The 19572-nt window shown below is 42.4% G+C and overlaps 1 protein-coding gene across 2 annotated transcripts in view; it reads left to right on the top strand.

The window, feature by feature from the left end:
- The window catches only part of XPO6 (exportin 6), a 119106-nt gene that overhangs the window by 82565 nt on the left and 16969 nt on the right, over positions 1-19572 (top strand). The window contains exons 10-15 of one of the 2 annotated variants that reach the window (XM_068565512.1): positions 541-649; positions 2096-2185; positions 3344-3413; positions 12045-12204; positions 15297-15389; positions 18676-18820. In XM_068565512.1, coding sequence (XP_068421613.1) covers positions 541-649; positions 2096-2185; positions 3344-3413; positions 12045-12204; positions 15297-15389; positions 18676-18820 — 667 coding nt within the window. Of the gene's footprint in view, positions 1-540; positions 650-2092; positions 2186-3343; positions 3414-12044; positions 12205-15296; positions 15390-18675; positions 18821-19572 lie in introns of both variants that reach the window. The other variant, XM_068565511.1, reaches the window with a different exon arrangement.

The raw sequence follows: 19572 nt of genomic DNA, 5'->3' as shown, positions 1-19572 counted from the left end.
GTAAGTCCTTCCTTATCGGTAATTACATTAAATCTGAAGGATTAACTTCTCCAGTTAAAAAGCAAAGATTGGCAAAATGGATTAACAAACATGATCCAACTACATGTTGTTCAAGACACTTGAATTTTAGACACGAATAGGTTTAAAGTAAAAAGACAGAAAAAGATATTCCATGCAAACAATAACCAAAAGAGAGCAAGGGTAGCTATACTAATACCAGACAAAATAGACTTTAAGACAAAAATTGCTACCTGAGGCAGAGAAGGACATTATATAATGATAAAAGGTTCATTCCATCAAGAAGGTTCAATCCAGTATGTTCTGTGCCTGGAACATAGTTAAATAAATAAACAAACACCCCTGCTGCTGTTCCACTCTCACATAGCACTTGCAAAACCATAAACTAAGTTTAGTTTAGATGCTTCTTGTGTATGGTGATCCAACACAGACACCATTCCCTTCACAGTACAGGAGGCCTTTTTGAAATCCTAGGCTAAAAGCCTGCTTTCATCTGATGTTGAATTTCTCCCTGCCACATAGGTACGAAGACGCCCTAGTCCTCTTGCTCACGGAGGTGTTGAATCGAATCCAGTTCAGATACAACCAGGCCCAGTTGGAGGAGTTGGATGATGAGACACTGGATGACGATGTAAGCAGCACATCCTAATTGACCTTAATCATTGTCATGCTGTGGTATGAATCGAAATGGAGCCTTGGTATCCGTGGCCCTTTGCTCTGGAGATTATTTTTAAGCCAGAGTGGTCTTACGGTTTGAGTTATGCATTTGAAATTGTATCCGACTGGTCTCTTTGGGTTCATTAACTGTAAAAAAAAGTTTTACAGGCATTTACCTATATGGACTAGAGAGGTAAGTAGAGAAACCATATGTACAGTGGAAAGTGGTTTAGTAAGGACTCTGCATCTACCTCCTGTTTTCCCTGCCTTGCACCCACACTCCGGGCAACAAATAAAAGCTAGCTGGATGCTGGTGGAAATAGTTAAAGAGATACTTAAATGATAAGGCTAGAATGAAAGGATGTCTCTTTTGACTATATATATTTTGTAAACTGATATCTCTTAAAATCAATCTTGAATTTATTGATGCTGGTGTGCCCAACGTTTGTAAGGAAAATGTCTGTAAGGACACAACTCCAGTGTTCCTTTTTCTTAAGCACCGTGCATTTAAAAAATTTCAGGTCACTGGTAATGACTCTCAAAATAACAGCCGCTGTGGTGTGGTCAAGACCTTGAGGGAAGCCATATTTGGGTTCAAAATAGCCTTGTACTTGGAATCAGATGGCCTGGATTTGAATCTCTGCAACCCTGGGTAGGAAGGAGGTAGAGGTCTGGTCACTGAAATTCTCTGAGCTTTAATTTCCTCATCTCCCAAAAGGTGAAGGATATATCTGAACTGACCTGTGTTGACAGTTACATGTGAGGGTAGCACACGTGGATGTACTGACCACATGCCTGGTGGGCAGTAGAGGCTTGGTAAATTTTAGCTTCACTTCCCGTTACCTGTTTGATATAGGCCAGTGCATCTCACATTTTAGCCTGGATAAGAATCACTGGGACAGCTTGTTAAATAGACTTTGATTCAGGAGGTCTGGGGTGGGGGCACAGAGTTTGCATTTCTGACAAACCACCAGGAGATGCTGATGCTGCCTGTCTGAGGACCGTACTTTGCCTGGCACTGGTGTGCTTGGTTATACTTATACGTGCTTAGTAACGGGCTGTCTCAGAAAGTAGTGAACCAATTCCTATAGCTGGGATGACGTAAAGGGGACTTGAGCATTTCACAGGTGACTTTTTAAAAATATCTTATTCCTATGACAGTAGGGAGAAAAGTAGGTCATTCTATGTGGATCATTTGCTTTCTGAGGAAATAGCTTCCTGTGAAATTAACTCATTGGATTAAAAAAATTTTTTTAGCTTAGCCTTTTTAAAGTACCAAATAACCTGGTTCCATCATTTGCTATTTCTTCACACATTTATGTCTGAGAGTGGACTTGAGGTTGAGGACAGGTTGGCAGGGAAGATGACGAGACTCTGCCTGTCTGGGAGAGCTGATCCTTCTGTGTTTGCCCCGCAGCAGCAGACAGAGTGGCAGCGGTACTTACGCCAGAGCTTGGAGGTAGTGGCCAAAGTGATGGAGCTCCTTCCCACACACGCCTTCTCAACACTGGTAACTCACCACTTGGAGGGGAACGAAGAGCCTAATTATTTCCCTGCATATAATATAGCACGAGTAGTAAGGCTTTTTTGCTCACCAGTATTATAAAATGTTTATATTTTAAACAGAATAATAATTACCATAACCGACCCTCAAATTTAAAAATGTTAACATTTCCCCCAGATATTTTAAAATCAACTTTTGGAAACTCTGTTTTTCTTTCCTAAACTCTTGGGTGTAATATGAATTTTACTAATGCTTTCATCAGTAGCTCAGAAGTGGCTAAGCCAAGTGGAAGATTTATTTATAAAAATTACATCGTTGAAAAGTTTGCCTTTGTAAAGCTCACTCTTGACAAATTATTTGCAGGGTACTCTCTGCCTGTGTTTATGTGCTAGAATCCTTAAGTCATAAGGACTGATTTCATTTACTAAGTGGTGTTTGTTATTTGAGGAGATTTCATTAAGTCCATCTCTCCTCTAGAGGCAAGATAATTTATTGGGGTCAGCTTTGCATTGCACAGCCCAGCTATATCTTGTATTCTCTTATGGAGAGTGCCATTTTATTTTGCCATCTGCCTTTCTTTGGGACCTGTCGTATTAACGTCTTAATTTTATCTTAATGGTGAGTTAGCAGCTTTAGAAAGAGAAGGTAGAGCTCTGGTTATGAAGGTCCTGTCTGCTAAATGAGTAAGGCAAACTGACTCCAAATAATTTGGCTGTCTTTTCACTCTGCCATACACTTTAATAAGGCAAATCTGCTGTTTCTTTCAAAGGCAGGGTTTTCCTTGGACTTGAAGGGAGGTGGGCCCTGACTCAGAGCTCTAGAAGGTGTAGATCATTTGGGGGCTTGATGTCCTCTTTTAAGAACATAATAGTCATAATAATCATACCCAGCATCCAGTGCTTTGTTTAGAAAAAGTATCAAACTGGTGTGTTACTTTCTTTCTTATTCCAAATATTAACTGGTGGTTTCAATTGTAGAAATTGTCTGGGGTGGGAGGTGCTGAAGGGTGCCACCTCTTCTTGGCTGCATATAAAGCTTCCCAGAGAAAAGTTTTTTATCCTGTTCCTCCCCACCATAGGTACTTCTTTCATTGTTGAAATGCTGTTACAATTCGCATTTATGGTGTTTTTTTTTGTTTTTAAATCTTTGTTTCTTTGTTTTCAGTTTCCAGTTCTTCAGGACAATTTAGAAGTTTATCTGGGGTTACAGCAGTTTATAGTTACTTCAGCGTCAGGTAAGCTGGCTTTTATTTTCTAATTTCATGTTCAGAAAAAATTGGACTGACATTTAATTACTGCCTTCTGTGTTGTCAGAACATGCTTTCTCCACTGCCCCCTCCCTACTGCTCCCTCTCTCTCCATTTCTAAACAGGGAAAATTTAAAAAAAAAAAAAACACAAAAAATCATGATTAAAAAGGAGCTTTGGGGGAGGTAAGAGAATGAGGCTGTGACCGCATATTCCAAAGAGGCATCTCAGTGAGAGAAAGGAAGCTGGTTTGGAGCAAAGAGGTTAGGACTTTTGAAAAACCCTAGTGATTAGAATATTTCTCTGTGTCCTTTAAGCCAACTAGTACGCTAGCAAAAAATGGCCTTGGACTTTCCTGCGACGGGTTCGTTCTTCTCTGGCTTTTAGAATCAGGAGGACATGGGAGCAGCTCTGCAGCAGGTGGGCTGGTAGAGCTCACCCTGGGGGGTTGTTAGCGCTCCTGTGTCAGCAGCCCTGACTGTAGCCGGCTGGAAAGATTTTGGCCTGCTGTTGGCAGGTTTCACCAGCTTGGGGTTTAGGGTTAGCATTTTTTGGTTATTTTGTTAATAATAATGATAAAATAATAGCTTCTATTTGTAGAACACACATTGCATGCCAGGCACCATGTTATTTGCTTTTGTTATTTAATTCTCTCAACTGGCCTGTGAGGTGTAAGTACTAATAATAGTTCTCCGGTTTTACAGAAGAGGAAATTAATGTTCAGAGATGTTAGTTTACCCAAGGTCATGTGGCTTGTTGGTGCTAGTACCAAGATGGTATAATAGGGAATGATAAAAAGGTGAATTAACCAAAATTTGACATTCATTCTGCCAGCTGAAAACACACACACACACACACACACACACACGTCATTTCACACTGCTCTTCCTCACAGTTTTCCTTACAGGAGTTCTGCCTGGCCCTGGCCGGGCTCCCCTCTCTTGTGTAACTCTTGTTTCATCCTGGCACAGAGCTGTCCAGGGTGTAGCCCATTGCCTGGATGAGCTTGTTATTTGTGGCAGAGCCTCCCCGAGAGGCTCTTTCTGAGGCTGCCCTTCTTGGTGGCCTGTGACGGCTTGTTTCCATGACTATATTAGCTTCTAAATAATCCACTGGGCCCCAGGAGGTTGATGGGACTTGGCATGCCCCAGCTTTAGGCCCTGATTGTGTAGAATGGGTAAGAACAGCTTATGCAGAACTTTAAAAAGACCACTTTTCAAAGCAAATGCGCCTGTAAAATGCTGTCAGCATTAATGGACATTTGACTGTGTACAAATGTTACAGATGTTTCCAGAATCCATTCTTGGGAAAAATCGTACTGTGGTGATCTCTCCCTCAGGGCCACTATTCAAATTAGAATATACTCAGGACCCTAAAGACATTCTTGATCTTAAAAAAAAAAAAAGTTGAGCGTGTATTCCTTTCCCCCAAAATTGACCCCTAAAGTCAGTGATAGTAGCTGACTTTTTTTTACGTTACATTGAGTCGGTCTTCAGGTGAAAATCTGCAGTGATTCCTAAGTCCTTTTTCTGAGACATAATTGATAACTTAGAGCTTCTTATCTGAGAAGGATAATCTGAATGATTTTTCCCTAAATGAAATATCATATGCCTGCTCTCATTGCCACCCATTTACTGGCAATTTCACAGTGCTCTTGGCTCTTCCAGGTCATTTCTAAACCTCATCCCTAGCACTGATCGTTGGTGCATATACTCCAGTGGCAGAACCTCTCAGGCCAGAGAAATCCTTATTTCCTGTTCTAAAATGAGCTCTCTTATCCATGACAAAGCAAAAGCCAAGTTTCCAATACAAAGGCTATTAAAAAATGGAAACTCTGAGTACATTTTGTTCCTTGGTTCCCATGGTCATTTACCCCTCATATAACCTCCATGCTATATTAGTCAGCCTTACTGCCTCTTACCAGAAACTACGTTCTCTTTCCCCTGATGGGTTATGGCCCGTTCCTTTCATTTGCATTGACCTTCTCCCGGCCTGAATTCCAGAGCCTGTGAGATGGGAGTCTTACTCTTTCCTCTGCTTCTGCTGATCCTTCTGCTTCCACTTCCTCAGTAAAGTCCAAGGCAGAACATGCTGTCCCTGTGGTAGGTACGTCAGTCGCTGTGCCTCCCTTACCCCTGGGAGTCATCCTTTGCCCTCGCTGTTTGTCTGTCCCTTTTGTGGTTTGAGAAATCCTCAAAGCCCTGTTGTGCCCCTAGTGCTGCATTTGTGTCCTTATGTGGCCCTCAGGTATCCATTTTGTAGGTGATTGGCTTCTGCCACTCCTTACTGAGATCTTCCCTCATTGGGGCAATATTTCTGCTCTAAGCAGCCCTGTTAATTTTTCTGTTTAGCTGTGCAAACTTGCCTGCCTAAGAGATTGCTCCATCTACAATATATAGATTTCTGGACTTAAATTCTTTGTTCTGCTTAGGTTCGTTTATGACTTGTTTGTTCTCTCAGAGTGGAATACCTTAAATGCTAATTTTTATACCTTTATCTCCCAGCCTCCCCCACCTCAAAAAAAAAAAAAAAAAAAAAAGAAAAAGAAAGACCGAATTATATTTAACATTAAGATGTTTCTTTCCAGGGCAGTGATTTGCCAGTGAGCTGTTCTTTGGATGTGGCTTAGGGTACATCTAGACAGCTGCAGGGTGACTTGCTTTCTGTAAGATAGGACTTCAGTGTGGCCATGATATTTTCTGTCTCTGAAACCTGTACGTAGCAGTGTTCTCCCCTGCAGGCTCCACTTTGCGGATGTTCTGTGCTGTTGACTGGAGGAGGGAGGGAACTAAGCCTTAGCCAAATAGGAGAAAATGTGGGTTGATCTGAACAGCTTTTCACAGTGGGAACTCTAGCCTGCCCCCTCAGGTTGAGGTGTGGTACCTTGCATGATTTTTTGGTGGTGGTGGTAGTATGTGGTTTCCAGGCTGGGGGGCGGGGCTGGAGACTGATTTAGGGTACTTACTGCCTGTATGTCTGTCTGCCTTGCAGACGGAGCAGGGAAGAGCCAACTGCCATTTTGATTAATATGAACCTTGGATGGCACATATGTATTAAGTTGAATTATATGGAATTGCAGTTTTCTTAGGTCAGAAACAGTCAAATATCAGCAATTTCATATGGTTCAAACTAATAGTTTAAGACACACATAGCAGTTGCGAGCTGTTTTTCATTCTAGGTACTGCTTTTTGTCAGACAAATTAGGGTCGGTTTAGAAGGGAGTGGTCAGGATGGCAAGGATTCTCGAGGGAGGGTGACACAGAAAATGGAAGGGGCCCTGGGGTGTATTTCAGCCAAGAGGAGACTGGCAAGAGTGTGACCCCTCTCTGCATATCTCCCCAAGACTGTCATGTGTCAGCAGGCTTAGGCTTGTTTTTCTCCCCTCAAAGGCCGGGACCAGGGGTAATAAGGAGCAATTATAGGGAGGCCCCTGTGTTTTTGACGAAGCTGTCCAAAGATGGAAGACTCCCTCAAGAGGCATTGGGCTCTCTAGTATTCAGTTGAGGTGTCCAAGAAGAGGCTGGAGGGGCAAGGCTGGGGGAAGGCCATGCTTCAGATGTGTGCGTGGATGCAGGGGCCAAAGGGGAAGAGGGGCAGGCCTGGTCACTATGACTTTTTTTTTTTTTTTTTACATCTTTATTGGAGTATAATTGCTTTACAATGGTGTGTTAGTTTCTGCTTTATAACAAAGTGAATCAGTTATACATATACATATGTTTCCATATCTCTTCCCTCTTGAATCTCCCTCCCTCCCACCCTCCCTATCCCACCCCTCTAGGTGGTCACAAAGCACAGAGCTGATCTCCCTGTGCTATGCGGTTGCTTCCCACTAGCTATCTATTTTACGTTTTGTAGTGTATATATGTCCATGCCACTCTCTCACTTTGTCACAGCTTACCCTTCCCCCTCCCCATATCCTCAAGTCCATTCTCTAGTAGGTCTGTGTCTTTATTCCCGTCTTGCCACGAGGTTCTTCATGACCTTTTTTTTTTTTTCCTTAGATTCCATATATATGTGTTAGCACTGTATTTGTTTTTCTCTTTCTGACTTACTTCACTCTGTATGACAGACTAACTCCATCCACCTCACTACAGATACCTCCATTTTGTTTCTTTTTATGGCTGAGTAATATTCCATTGTATATATGTGCCACATCTTCTTTATCCATTCATCCAATGATGGACACTTAGGTTGCTTCCATGTCCTGGCTATTGTAAATAGAGCTGCAATAAACATTTTGGTACATGACTCTTTTTGAATTATGGTTTTCTCAGGGTATATGCCCAGTAGTGGGATTGCTGGGTCGTATGGTAGTTCTATTTTTAGTTTTTTAAGGAACCTCCATACTGTTCTCCATAGTGGCTGTATCAATATACATTCCCACTAACAGTGCAAGAGTATTCCCTTTTCTCCACACCCTCTCCAGCATTTATTGTTTCTAGATTTTTTGATGATGGCCATTCTGACCAGTGTGAGATGATATCTCATTGTAGTTTTGATTTGAATTTCTCTAATGATTAATGATGTTAAGCATTCTTTCATGTGTTTGTTGGCAATCTGTATGTCTTCTTTGGAGAAATGTCTGTTTAGGTCTTCTGCCCATTTTTGGATTGGGTTGTTTGTTTTTTTGTTATTGAGCTGCATGAGCTGCTTGTAAATCTTGGAGATTAATCCTTTGTCAGTTGCTTCATTTGCAAATATTTTCTCCCATTCTGAGGGTTGTCTTTTGGTCTTGTTTATGGTTTCCTTTGCTGTGCAGAAGCTTTTAAGTTTCATTAGGTCCCATTTGTTTATTTTTGCTTTTATTTCCATTTCTCTAGGAGGTGGGTCAAAAAGGGCCTTGCTGTGATTTATGTCATAGAGTGTTCTGCCTATGTTTTCCTCTAAGAGTTTGATAGTGTCTGGCCTTACATTTAGGTCTTTAATCCATTTTGAGTTTATTTTTGTGTATGGTGTCAGGGAGTCTTCTAATTTCATACTTTTACATGTACCTGTCCAGTTTTCCCAGCACCACTTATTGAAGAGGCTGTCTTTTCTCCACTGTATATGCTTGCCTCCTTTATCAAAGATAAGGTGACCATATGTGCGTGGGTTTATCTCTGGGCTTTCTATCCTGTTCCATTGATCTATGTTTCTGTTTTTGTGCCAGTACCATACTGTCTTGATTACTATAGCTTTGTAGTATAGTCTGAAGTCAGGGAGCCTGATTCCTCCAGCTCCATTTTTCGTTCTCAGGATTGCTTTGGCTATTCGGGGTCTTTTGTGTTTCCATACAAATTGTGAAATTTTTTCTTCTAGTTCTGTGAAAAATGCCAGTGGTAGTTTGATAGGGATTGCACTGAATCTGTAGATTGCTTTGGGTAGTAGAGTCATTTTCACAATGTTAATTCTTCCAATCCAAGAACATGGTATATCTCTCCATCTATTTGTATCATCTTTAATTTCTTTCATCAGTGTCTTATAATTTTCTGCATACAGGTCTTTTGTCTCCTTAGGTAGATTTATTCCTAGATATTTTATTCTTTTTGTTGCAGTGGTAAACGGGAGTGTTTTCTTAATTTCACTTTCAGATTTTTCATCATTAGTGTATAAGAATGCAAGAGATTTCTGTGCATTAATTTTGTATCCTGCTACTTTACCAAATTCATTGATTAGCTCTAGGAGTTTTCTGGTAGCATCTTTAGTATTCTCTATGTATAGTATCATGTCATCTGCAAACAGGGACAGCTTTACTTCTTTTCTGATTTGGATTCCTTTTATTTCTTTTTCTTCTCTGATTGCTGTGGCTAAAACCTCCAAAACTATGTTGAATAATAATGGTCCCCATGACTTTTAAGCTGTCTTATGACCATCTGCTAGGGAAACATGATTTAGGGTGGTGTTTTGGTTTGGTTTTTAAAAGAGAAACACAGAATGTTTTCCTTCATGCTTAAAATATTTAAGAACCTAGTTCTTAGATTGTACCTAAGGGTACCTAGTTCTTGGTATTTAGTACAGTGAATAAGTTGAAACCAACTCGTCAGGGTAGAGCTCCGTGGGAGATGGGGTGGAAGATGAGGATGGGTGCGTGCAGGGAGAGTGAGGGGCTACTGATGCGGGTTCGAAACCTGTCCACGTTGCTCTCTGAAAGAAGAGCTGGCCTCATCTCTTTTGAAGCCTGTACCACCACCACATCCAGTTCCAGGGTATGTTTTTCTTAAGGGTTTATTTCCCACAGAGCCCTAAGGCTTGGTTGGTGTGCATACAGGTGGAACAACAGGTTTTCATTTACTCTGGGCTTCGGTTCCATAGCAGTAACCCTGTGAACATCCTTGACATTCAGAAGGCGTGTAACTGTGGCACTTTTGTTAACTGGGAGAGGAGAGGAGAGAGGCATTTTTCGCTCTCATGTGACCAAGCACGACCAGAACCACTTCTTGGTTCTGTGTGTTCTGTGGGCTCCTCTGGCTGGCGGTGTGGGACGCTCACCCTCCTGCTCTGACTAGGCGAGCTGGCCCACCCTCCTTCGACGCCCACCCACGGCCTTGGCAGGGCTGCCTGAGGCTGAGAAGCCCACTGGGTGTTTCTGCACCGAGGCTGTGCTCTCCACGGGGAGTGTTGCAAGCGGACAGGTGATCGGGCAGGTCAGGGCCGGCTTTGTCACTGGCTCTCTGCTTGAGTTGCCCCTTCCTTTTGTTCTTCTGCTCCTTGGGGTGTGACCCACTGTAACAAGCCCTGATCACAGTGTCCCCTTTTCCAGGCTCCTGTCCTTCCTTCGGGGCTGTCACAGGCTCTCTTCCAGCCTCAGCACTTGGAAGTCAGTGTAGGAGCTGAGGCATCGAACTTGCTGCTTCACCCCCAGTCTTTTAGGTGTCATCCTTCCTTTTTCTTCTCCACCGGTGTCGCTTATCCATATTCACGTTTACATAGTAAAGTGAATGCTCCCAAGGGCAGTATGAGAAAATTCAGGCCCCCAGGACTCTCTCTCCTGCTCTAGTTAGCTCTCTGTTCTGTGTATCGAATTCAGTTGTACATCTGTGGTCACTCATTCTGTACCAGGTGCCGTGCTGGCTGCTGGGCAGAGCCCCTCACCACGAAGGAGTTCACAGTCAGTGAGGAGACAGACTTATAAATCAGTAGTTTACCTCCTTATGTGCACGGAGTGCCCTGGGGGGATGTAGGAGGGGAAATGAGTTCCCTCTGTTGGGGGAGTGGGGAGGGAAGGCTTTCCAGGAGAGGCGATACTTAGGTGAGCCTGCAGGCTATATGAGGGCCGTGAGGTGTGCGTGGCCAGAGAGTGACGTGGGGACTCCAGGCAGAGACCGCAGCTTGTGCAGAGGTGCAGAGACGAGGCACCAGGGAGTCATCAGTGGGTCCAGGTGATAGAGTGGGATCGGAGGAGGAGGTGAAGTCACAGAGACCTCAGCTGAGGCTGGGGAGGTTGGGATTTTCCCTTTTGGCCAGAGGGAGCCCCAGAAGGGTTTGGCACCTTGCCTGCTGGGAGCTTTGTGCTTAGATCTGGGTTCTAGGAAGGTGCCGTGGAGCGCCATGGGGGGAGGTTCCTGCCTCCAGCAGAGTAAAATCCTGAAGTGGCAGTGGCAGGAGAAGGTTTGAAAAGTATTTAGGGAGTGGATGGATTGCAGGTGCCCTATGGCAGTGATCTTACTGTTACTGCCCCTCCCTCCCTCCTCCTGGATGCAGGAGGAGGACTTGGTCAGATGGAGAGCGCTTTCTCTGGCTTGGCAATAATTAATATATTTTGTAGACCTGTGTGGGGAGAGGGGTCCAAAGGGCAAGGAGGTGGCTGAATTGAGGATGTTGTTGCCCTTCATCTTTGTTTCCTCCTTGCTCAGCTTGAAGAAATGTTGAGGGAAAGTTTCAGGCCTTAGAAAATCACTAGCTCTTTGTTATTCATTATTAATTACAAACACTGAATAATGTTTTATAGTTTATAGGGTTTTTACACATTCTAATTCAGCCCTTACTATAGTGAATTAGATAGTAGTGCTTGTTTCCATTTTAAAGATGAAGAAACTGAGACTTAGAGGGCTCTCTGAGGCACAGAGCTTGCACGTGGCAGGGAACCTGTGTCTTCTGAATCCCAAGTCCTGTGCCTTTGGTCCATACGGTGCTACCTGTGAACCTGGGGTGGAGTGCTGAGTGCACCCTGTTCTTTGAACCCTGTCAGCCCATGGAGACTCCATTCTGCACCAGGACCATTTGCAGAAAGCCCGCAGAGTCGCATAGGCTTAGCTTAGGAGTCTAGCTCTGCCCTGGAAATACGACCCATGTTAGGCAAGTTACTGGGCCCCCCTGAGCGTGTTTCCTTGTATGTAAAATTGGCGGTGTCATTCCTCACAGGGTCAAGAGGAATCCAGTCATGGATCAGATCGGTCCATGTGAGCACGGCCCGGGCTGTCTGTTGTCTCTGTTTCTCCCTCTGGCCTTGGGTGCATGTGGGTCTGGCTGTAGGTGGAGCCTGCCCAGTTTCCCTGCTTGGTACTGGGAAGCAGCCTGTGGGCTGCTATGTTTCAAAAATTGGCTTTGCTGAATGTAGCTTGCCTGGATGAGCAGTTATCTGTAGTGGTAATTAAAGCATGTTCTTCCTGTTGAAAAACCATCTGAAGTTTTATGTTCCAGGACACAGGTTGAACATCACAGCAGAGAACGACTGCCGGCGGCTGCACTGTTCCCTGCGAGACCTGAGCTCCCTCCTGCAGGCTGTGGGCCGCCTAGCCGAGTACTTCATCGGGGACGTGTTCGCCGTGCGCTTCAGCGACGCCCTCACGGTGGTGGAGAGGTGGGTGGGCAGTTACAGCATGGAGCTCAGCTTACCTGCTTGTGTGAGGAACAGCTGTTGCCAGGCAGCTGTGCTCTGGCGCCAGGTGAATTGAGGCTCTGCCACATACAGGGGAGTGTGGAGCAGTCACTGACCCTCTCTGAACTTCAGGTCCCTCATCTGTAAAATGGAGTGGACGTAGTATCCTGTAGGTTTATTGTGAGAATCACATGAGGTAAGGCACTGAGCACAGGGCCTAGTGTGTAGCAAACAGTAAATATAAGCTGTTATTTCATAGACGATCTCATATTTAAAGACAGGAATAACCTCAGAAGAAACCAGGTGAGGTCATAAAGAGACATGAAGAAAGCCGTATTAATAAAAGGACAAACAAGTAGGCAGTAGGCACTATCCGAGTAGGCAGCCAGATGCCGGAGGTGGGACCTTTTCTGGTCCTTTTAGAATGGGACTGGTTTTTCCAGTCCTCTTAGGGTCCTGAGGATTTGAAACTGGGCAGCTTCCAAGCCTGACCTGAGGGGGGTGGATCCCAGCCTTCCCACCACCAAGCTCCTTTTACTACTTCTTCCTCGAGGGTCCCCCACAGGGTTTACGGCTGCATTTGTTGAAGACCATTTCCTACTACCTAGTCTGCCCCCTCCCTTCGCATGAACTCATACATTTAAAAAGTCATATGCTTAAAATAAAAGTGACAGGAGGTTTTCAGATCATTTCAAGGTAACCAGTGAGTTGATTCGATCAAAACTGGGTGGGTGTGGGTCCAGCCGAAAGTTGAGAGACACCTGGTGCTTTCATTTACCCAGTAGCTGTATCGTTGGTAACACATGAGGGGTAGCTGGGGCTCAAGCCTAATTACTTGCATGCCAGATTTTTTTTTAACTGTTACTCTTAGCTTAAAAGCAGTGATAACTAAGAATTTTAAATAAATCTTGAAAAGCCAGATTAATATTAATAATAAAAGCAGCATACAGTAGTAGGAAATTTTCGAAAGTAATTTTGTACATTTTCTTTCATTCTGTACTTTGAGGGACAGGTATTTTCATTTAACTGAGTAAATTCTGACCCAGAGAGGGTGAGTGCCTTACCTCAGGTCACATAGTTCATGAGTGGGAGCACAGGTACTTTAACCAGTTTCCTGAGTCCGAATACTGTGCTCTTTCCAAACCACAGAGCTTCTACTTCAAGTTCTTTTTCCTCTTTTTCCTGCACTAGGCCTGTTTCCGCTGATGGTTAGTAGGAATAGAACATGTCCTTCTGTCTAAAATCTATATTTAATTTAAACTTAAGCAATATATTATATCCATCAGTCATTTCAACTTCATAGTGAGATGACTGTTCAGAGATCCCGGATTGCTATTTTTTATAGGTCCTTATATATACATCTTTGTGCACTGCTTAGGTTTTCAGGCTCAGTCCGTAAAGATACTTTGCTGTTTTGTCTTCATTTAGAATAAAGTGTGAGAGAAGCCTCCTTGTTATGGCTATGTGATCTTAATAGCCACTGTGATTAGCAGTGTTTTCACTTATAGGTTACATGAAACAAACCTAATATTAAGATTGCTAAACATAGAAATATTAAAAGATGTTCATTTTTAGTGTAGAACAATGTTAAAGAATGCTGTTGAATGAAGAAACAGAATGTAAAGTCGCATGCGGTATGATTTCACTTATATGAGGTACTTAGAGTAGTCAAAATCATAGCGACAGAAAATAGAAGGCTGGTTGCTGGGGTGGGAGGGGTATGGAGAGTTATTATTTAATGGGTACTGAGGTGCAATTTTACAAGATGAAAGCGTGATGGAGATGGATGGTGGGGGTGGTAGCACGTTGTGAATATATTTAATACCACTGACCTGTACACTTATTGTATGAATGTGAAAAATGTGGGGCAGCTTAAAGAATTAAATACTGGCTGCGCATTGGCGTCTTACTTATTGATGGTGACTGATTTGATGCCTAGTATTGCCACCGCCACACCCCGCTTCCTAGGACTTCAGATTGAGAACCCTTGGCTCTTTTACCCTTATTTCCTTGACTGGCTGGAAATACGTCTTTCTGACTGCTCCCCAACCCTGAATAACTTGTGGTTTTTTAACAAAGTCCTGCTTTCTCCCCGCCATCAGAGAGGAGCACTTTTCAGAGTATGGTCCACATGCATCAGAGTCCCCTGGCTGCTTTTCAAAGATGCACATTTCCAGACCCCCCTCAATGCTAGAGTCAGTCTGTGGGGCAGCACCAGCGAGCTGCATTTGTAATTAGTTCCCCAGTTGATTCTTATGCTCAGTGAAGTTTGAGACTCTCCTCACTGTTGGATTGGGGGAGAGAGACATGCACCGTCTTCCCTGGCGTCCCCCTCAGACCTGCTCCCAGGTTTCCTTACAGAGTAAGCACAGAGAGAACCTAGCCAGGTCTCTAGTTCTTTTGGTTTGTTTGTTTATGTTTACTCAGAAAGGAATGTCTGTCTCTAATGAAAGACGCATTTCCCATTTCCCACTAGAGCTGGCTATTAGTTACTGTATTTAACGTTCGTTTGTACTGATATATAGTGAGCCCTTGGGCAACCAGTGGGCTCAGTAACTTGCTTCTCAAAGAATTGTGCTTGAAGTTAAAAATACCTTAATCTATTTTAGAAACTTTTGTGGCCTCCCAGCCCCCAACCCCATTTCAACTCTTCAGAAAGTTAAAAAATTGTGTAGGAAATACCCATAGATTCTACAGTGAACATTTTGCTGTATTTTCTTTGTCGTATACTTATCCGCCTGAAACATTCACTTTTTTTCTAATTTTTTTTATTGTGGTAAAATACACATAGCATAAAAATTTCCATCCTAATCATTTTTATTGTATATATTACATTATGTTCTCTGTGTTGGATATTTATATTGTTTTCAATGTAAGTAACGCTTTAGTTGGTATCTTAGTATATAAATCTTTATGCACATCTCAGATTATGTCTTTGGGATAAAATTGAAGACCTGGTCTGGATTCTTTTTGATTGAAAAGAAGTCTGTCCGCGAGACCTTGGTACCTAGTCCATTTTGTCTATTTTAGTCCATAAGCTGAATGTTTTTTCTTGTATTCTTCTTTGCCAACAGGCTGGTCAAAGTCACTTTGTATGGATCTCAGATAAAATTGTACAACATTGAGACTGCCGTGCCATCAGTATTGAAGCCTGATCTCATTGATGTGTAAGTATAGTTAGATGTTCGTGTATTCTCAGAAAGACTTTGTTGTCTAGCCCCAAATGATTTTACAGATAAAAAGGGACTGTAGTGGCTGCCATGAAAAGATGAAAATCTCCCACCTCGAAACCGAGAAAGAGAAAGATTGTTTGATGATATCTCGGGGCCGGGGTGGTTGGAGTGAATGGAATTCATCAGGCAGATGAGAGCTGGCAGCAGAAGGTATATGGAGTAGGCATTTCAGGAGGAAAGAACAGCACAAGCTAAGCCACAGAAGTGTTCCAGAGTCACACAGTTAGGGACGTGGTGAGCAGTTGGTGTGGTGGGAGGCGGGGCTGGATAGGCATGTTAGGGCTAAGTGTTTCACCTTGAATGCCATGACTCTTACCCTGTAGACCAGTGACTGAAACTGCAGGGTACAGGAGAATTGCTTGGGAAACATATTCCCTCAGAGATTCTGATTGTAGCAGGATGGCATAAGCCTCGGGTATTTGCATATTAAACAAGAACCTCAAGTGATTTTGAAAGCGGGGCATCCAGGGACCACACTTTGAGAAACTTTACAGACAGTGAAAAGCCATTAGGAAAGTGACATATGGAAGCGATAGAGGAATGGGGACTGGAGATGGGGCCATATCCCAGAGATTACACTGCCCAGAAGGCTTGCTCTAGACTAGAGCAGGAGTTGGCAAGCTATGGCCTGTGCCAAATCCAGCCCACTGCCAGCTTATGTAAATAGTTTTATTGGAACACAGCCATGCCCATTCATTTACGTATTATCTGTGAGCTGCTTTGCACTACAGTGGCAGAGTTGAATAGTTCTGAACAAGAGTGGATAGCCTATAAAACCTGAAATATTTATACTCTGGTTTTTGCAGAAAAAGTCTCTGACCCCTGTTCTAGAGCATTCTTGAGCTTCAAATTAGACAAATAATAGAAAGAGAGTCTTATTTATATTTAAATACAAATAATATTTATATTTTCTTACTTTAAGGTACTTAGTACCTTCTCTTACCTAACTTATTTTGAAAAAGTTCAAATCTATAGACAAGGGGAAAATAGAATGAACACCCATATACTATACTCTCAAGCTAGATTCATCAATGATAAATATTTTGCCACATTTGCTGTTTTTTGTTTTGTTTTTTTAAATAAATTTATTTTTATTTATTTATTTTTGGCTGCATTGGGTCTTCATTGCTGCATGCAGGCTTTCTCTAGTTGTGGCGAGCTACTCTTCGTTGCACTGCCAGGCTTCTCATTGCGGTGGCTTCTCTTGTTGCAGAGCACAATCTCTAGGTGCATCGGCTCAGTAGTTGTGGCTCGCGGGCTCTAGAGCACAGGCTCAGTAGCTGTGGCACACGGGCTTAGTTGCTCTGCGGCACGTGGGATATTCCCGGACCAGGGCTCGAACCCGTGTCCCCTACATTGACAGGCGGATTCTTAACCACTGCGCCATCATGTTTTTTTTTTCTTGTGCTTCTCTCTGTATACACAAGTGCACACACATACATTTTTTGTGTGTGAACTGTTTGAAAATAAATTGCAGACAACACATCACTTCACATGTATATCCTTCAGCATGTATCTCCTAGGAACATTCTCCTATGTAACCAAAATACCATTATCAACACTCAAAAACTTTCACAGATACAGTAATGTCATCTCCTATTTTTAAGTGTATATGTATATATATTCCGTATTCAAATTTCCCTAATTATCCCAAGAATGTCCTTTTTACGCATATATCTATAGACACACATATTTTGGATCCGAGTTCTAACTAATGAGTCACACATTATGTGTGTCTCCTGTAGCCTAGACCAGTTCCCCAAATTGCGTGTTTGGGAGGGGTGGGGTGGAGAGAGAGACTGACTTTCTGGAGATCCAGATCCTAATTTTTTTTTTTTTTTTTAAGAAAATCTTAATCTGGATTTGTCTAGTTGTTTTTCTCTGTATTCGATTGAGGTTAAACATTTTAGCAAGAATACTGCATAGGTGATGACATGTCCTTCTTGCATCGTATCTAGAGGCACTTGAGGTCAGTTTGCCCTGGGATTGTTGATACTGAGTTTGATTTTAAATAGTGTCTGCCTATAACCTAGCTACATCCACTGAAAGCTCCTAGAAGCAGTGGCACTCCAGTAGCAATGCTACCTCTAGTACTCGGGCTCTTGGTTTCTAAAATACATTCTCCATCAAAAGGAACCAGAGTTCCTTGGAGAAATGCTCCAAGTCTGGGGCAGGTTGACCCTGGAGAATCTTGTTGAGTCAGTAAGGAAGGTTGGGAACATATGAAAAGGATATAGGGACTAGCTTGAAAGGGTTTTTCCTGGTCAGACTTGACAGTGTGATCATCAAGAAATAATGAGTTATAACATATTGAATATAAGCCATCCATATAATTTAAAAGAAAGAAAAAGATCAGGGAGGGAAAGCTGTTTTTTACAGAAGAGTACAGCTAATGAACAGAAAAAGAAAGATAGAAGTAGAAAAACCACTAGTTTGCAACCACCAGTGTAAGAATGATTTAGGCAGGGTTCCTCAGTGGGTGTTCGTTGGGGAATGGTATATTTATTTAGAGTCTCAAAGTATCACCCCAAGATTGCTTACTAATTTTTTCAGAAAAGGGAGAAATAACCCATTTAGGTTTATTAGAAGGTCTGGTGTTTTGTAAGCTCTGAGACAACTGCCTCACTTTTAAAAAGATTGATTATTTATTATCTTTGATGAATTTTGAGCTTTTATGATGTATATTTTGTTGTGTGTATGGTGCAGTACAAAATTGGCAGAAACCAAACATAGTCTTTGCTACTTCAAGCCTCTAGCCAGATACCATGTATGGTATGATGGAAGCTTAAACTTGAGAGACTCATATCAAAGCTTATTTATAAAACTATAATTCCTGGTAGTTTTCTACATCCTGATTTGTAGCTATGGATGTAAAATTTTTACTAGTTCCCAAGTCAACACATTATCACTTAAGTGCTTTGATTCTGTTTTTATTCTTTACCATTCTCTCGGCTGAGCTCACGTGTGTCACAGAAAGATTGAATGAGATCTGATAGACATTTACTAACTGCCTTCTGTGTTCCAGGCAATGGTGGCAATATTTAGACGATGGGTTTTAACTTTTAGGTACTACGTGAGCAAATAAATGGTTTCCACACTTTCACGTGTGTCCTAGAATAGTAAATGTGATGGATGGAATTCTTCCCTCCTGTGGAAACAAGTTTAGTGATAATATATTTTGAGCATAACCTTTAAAATCGCGTCTTCTCTCCTTTCGCAGGCATGCTCAGTCCCTGGCTGCTCTGCAGGCTTACGCTCACTGGCTAGCACAGTACTGCAGCGAGGCTCATCGGCAGAATACGCAGCAGTTTGTTACGCTCATTTCCACCACCATGGATGCAGTCACACCCCTGATCAGCACCAAGGTCTTGAAACAGCAAAGGCTGCACCTTTTCTCTAACTCCTAACTCCACGTCTGTCCTTCTGTTCATATACCCGTTTCTTATAACATTAAAATACCACAAAGCATTGGACCCAGTTCTTAACCGCTGTGATAGAACTATGTGTATTTCATGTTCCTTTTTAGTTGTAGTCCATACAAATTCAAATATAACTATTTTTTCAATTCTCTTAAGTCCCACATGAATACATGCTCATTGTCAAAAAGTAAAATACTGTTCCAATATACAGACTAAAAAATTATGGTACTCTTTAATCCCTACCTTCAAAACATTCTCCTTTCTAAGGGAAGCACTGTCAACAGTTTGTTGTATATCCTTCAGACTTTTTCCTGTTTTCACATACTGCATAAGTAAAAGTTTGGAGATAGTTGGAGAGATATCTTCAGATATCTTCTTTTGCTTAACATTATGCCTCGGAGACCTTTACACATGTCGAGCAAGTTCAGTTTTTCAAATTGACCAACGCTATTCTGTAGTGGGGGCGTATAATGATTTTTCTGTTGATGGAAATTAGATCCTTGTGTGTACATCCTTGTAGGGTAGACTCCTGGAAGTGTAATTGCTGGGTCGAAGGTTATATCCATGTAAAATTAGATAGATTCTAAGTCGTCCTCCAAGAAGACCACCAATTTATATTTCTAAAGCATATACTTTTTCTTTCTTTCTTTTTTTTGGGTGGGGGGGCGGTAGTATTAATCATACATGGCATCCTGTAC

Source organism: Eschrichtius robustus, chromosome 16 (assembly GCF_028021215.1).
Source record: "Eschrichtius robustus isolate mEscRob2 chromosome 16, mEscRob2.pri, whole genome shotgun sequence".
Taxonomy (NCBI): domain Eukaryota; kingdom Metazoa; phylum Chordata; class Mammalia; order Artiodactyla; family Eschrichtiidae; genus Eschrichtius; species Eschrichtius robustus.
Note: the sequence above shows the minus strand (reverse complement) of the source record. Positions and strands in the feature narration are given on the sequence as shown.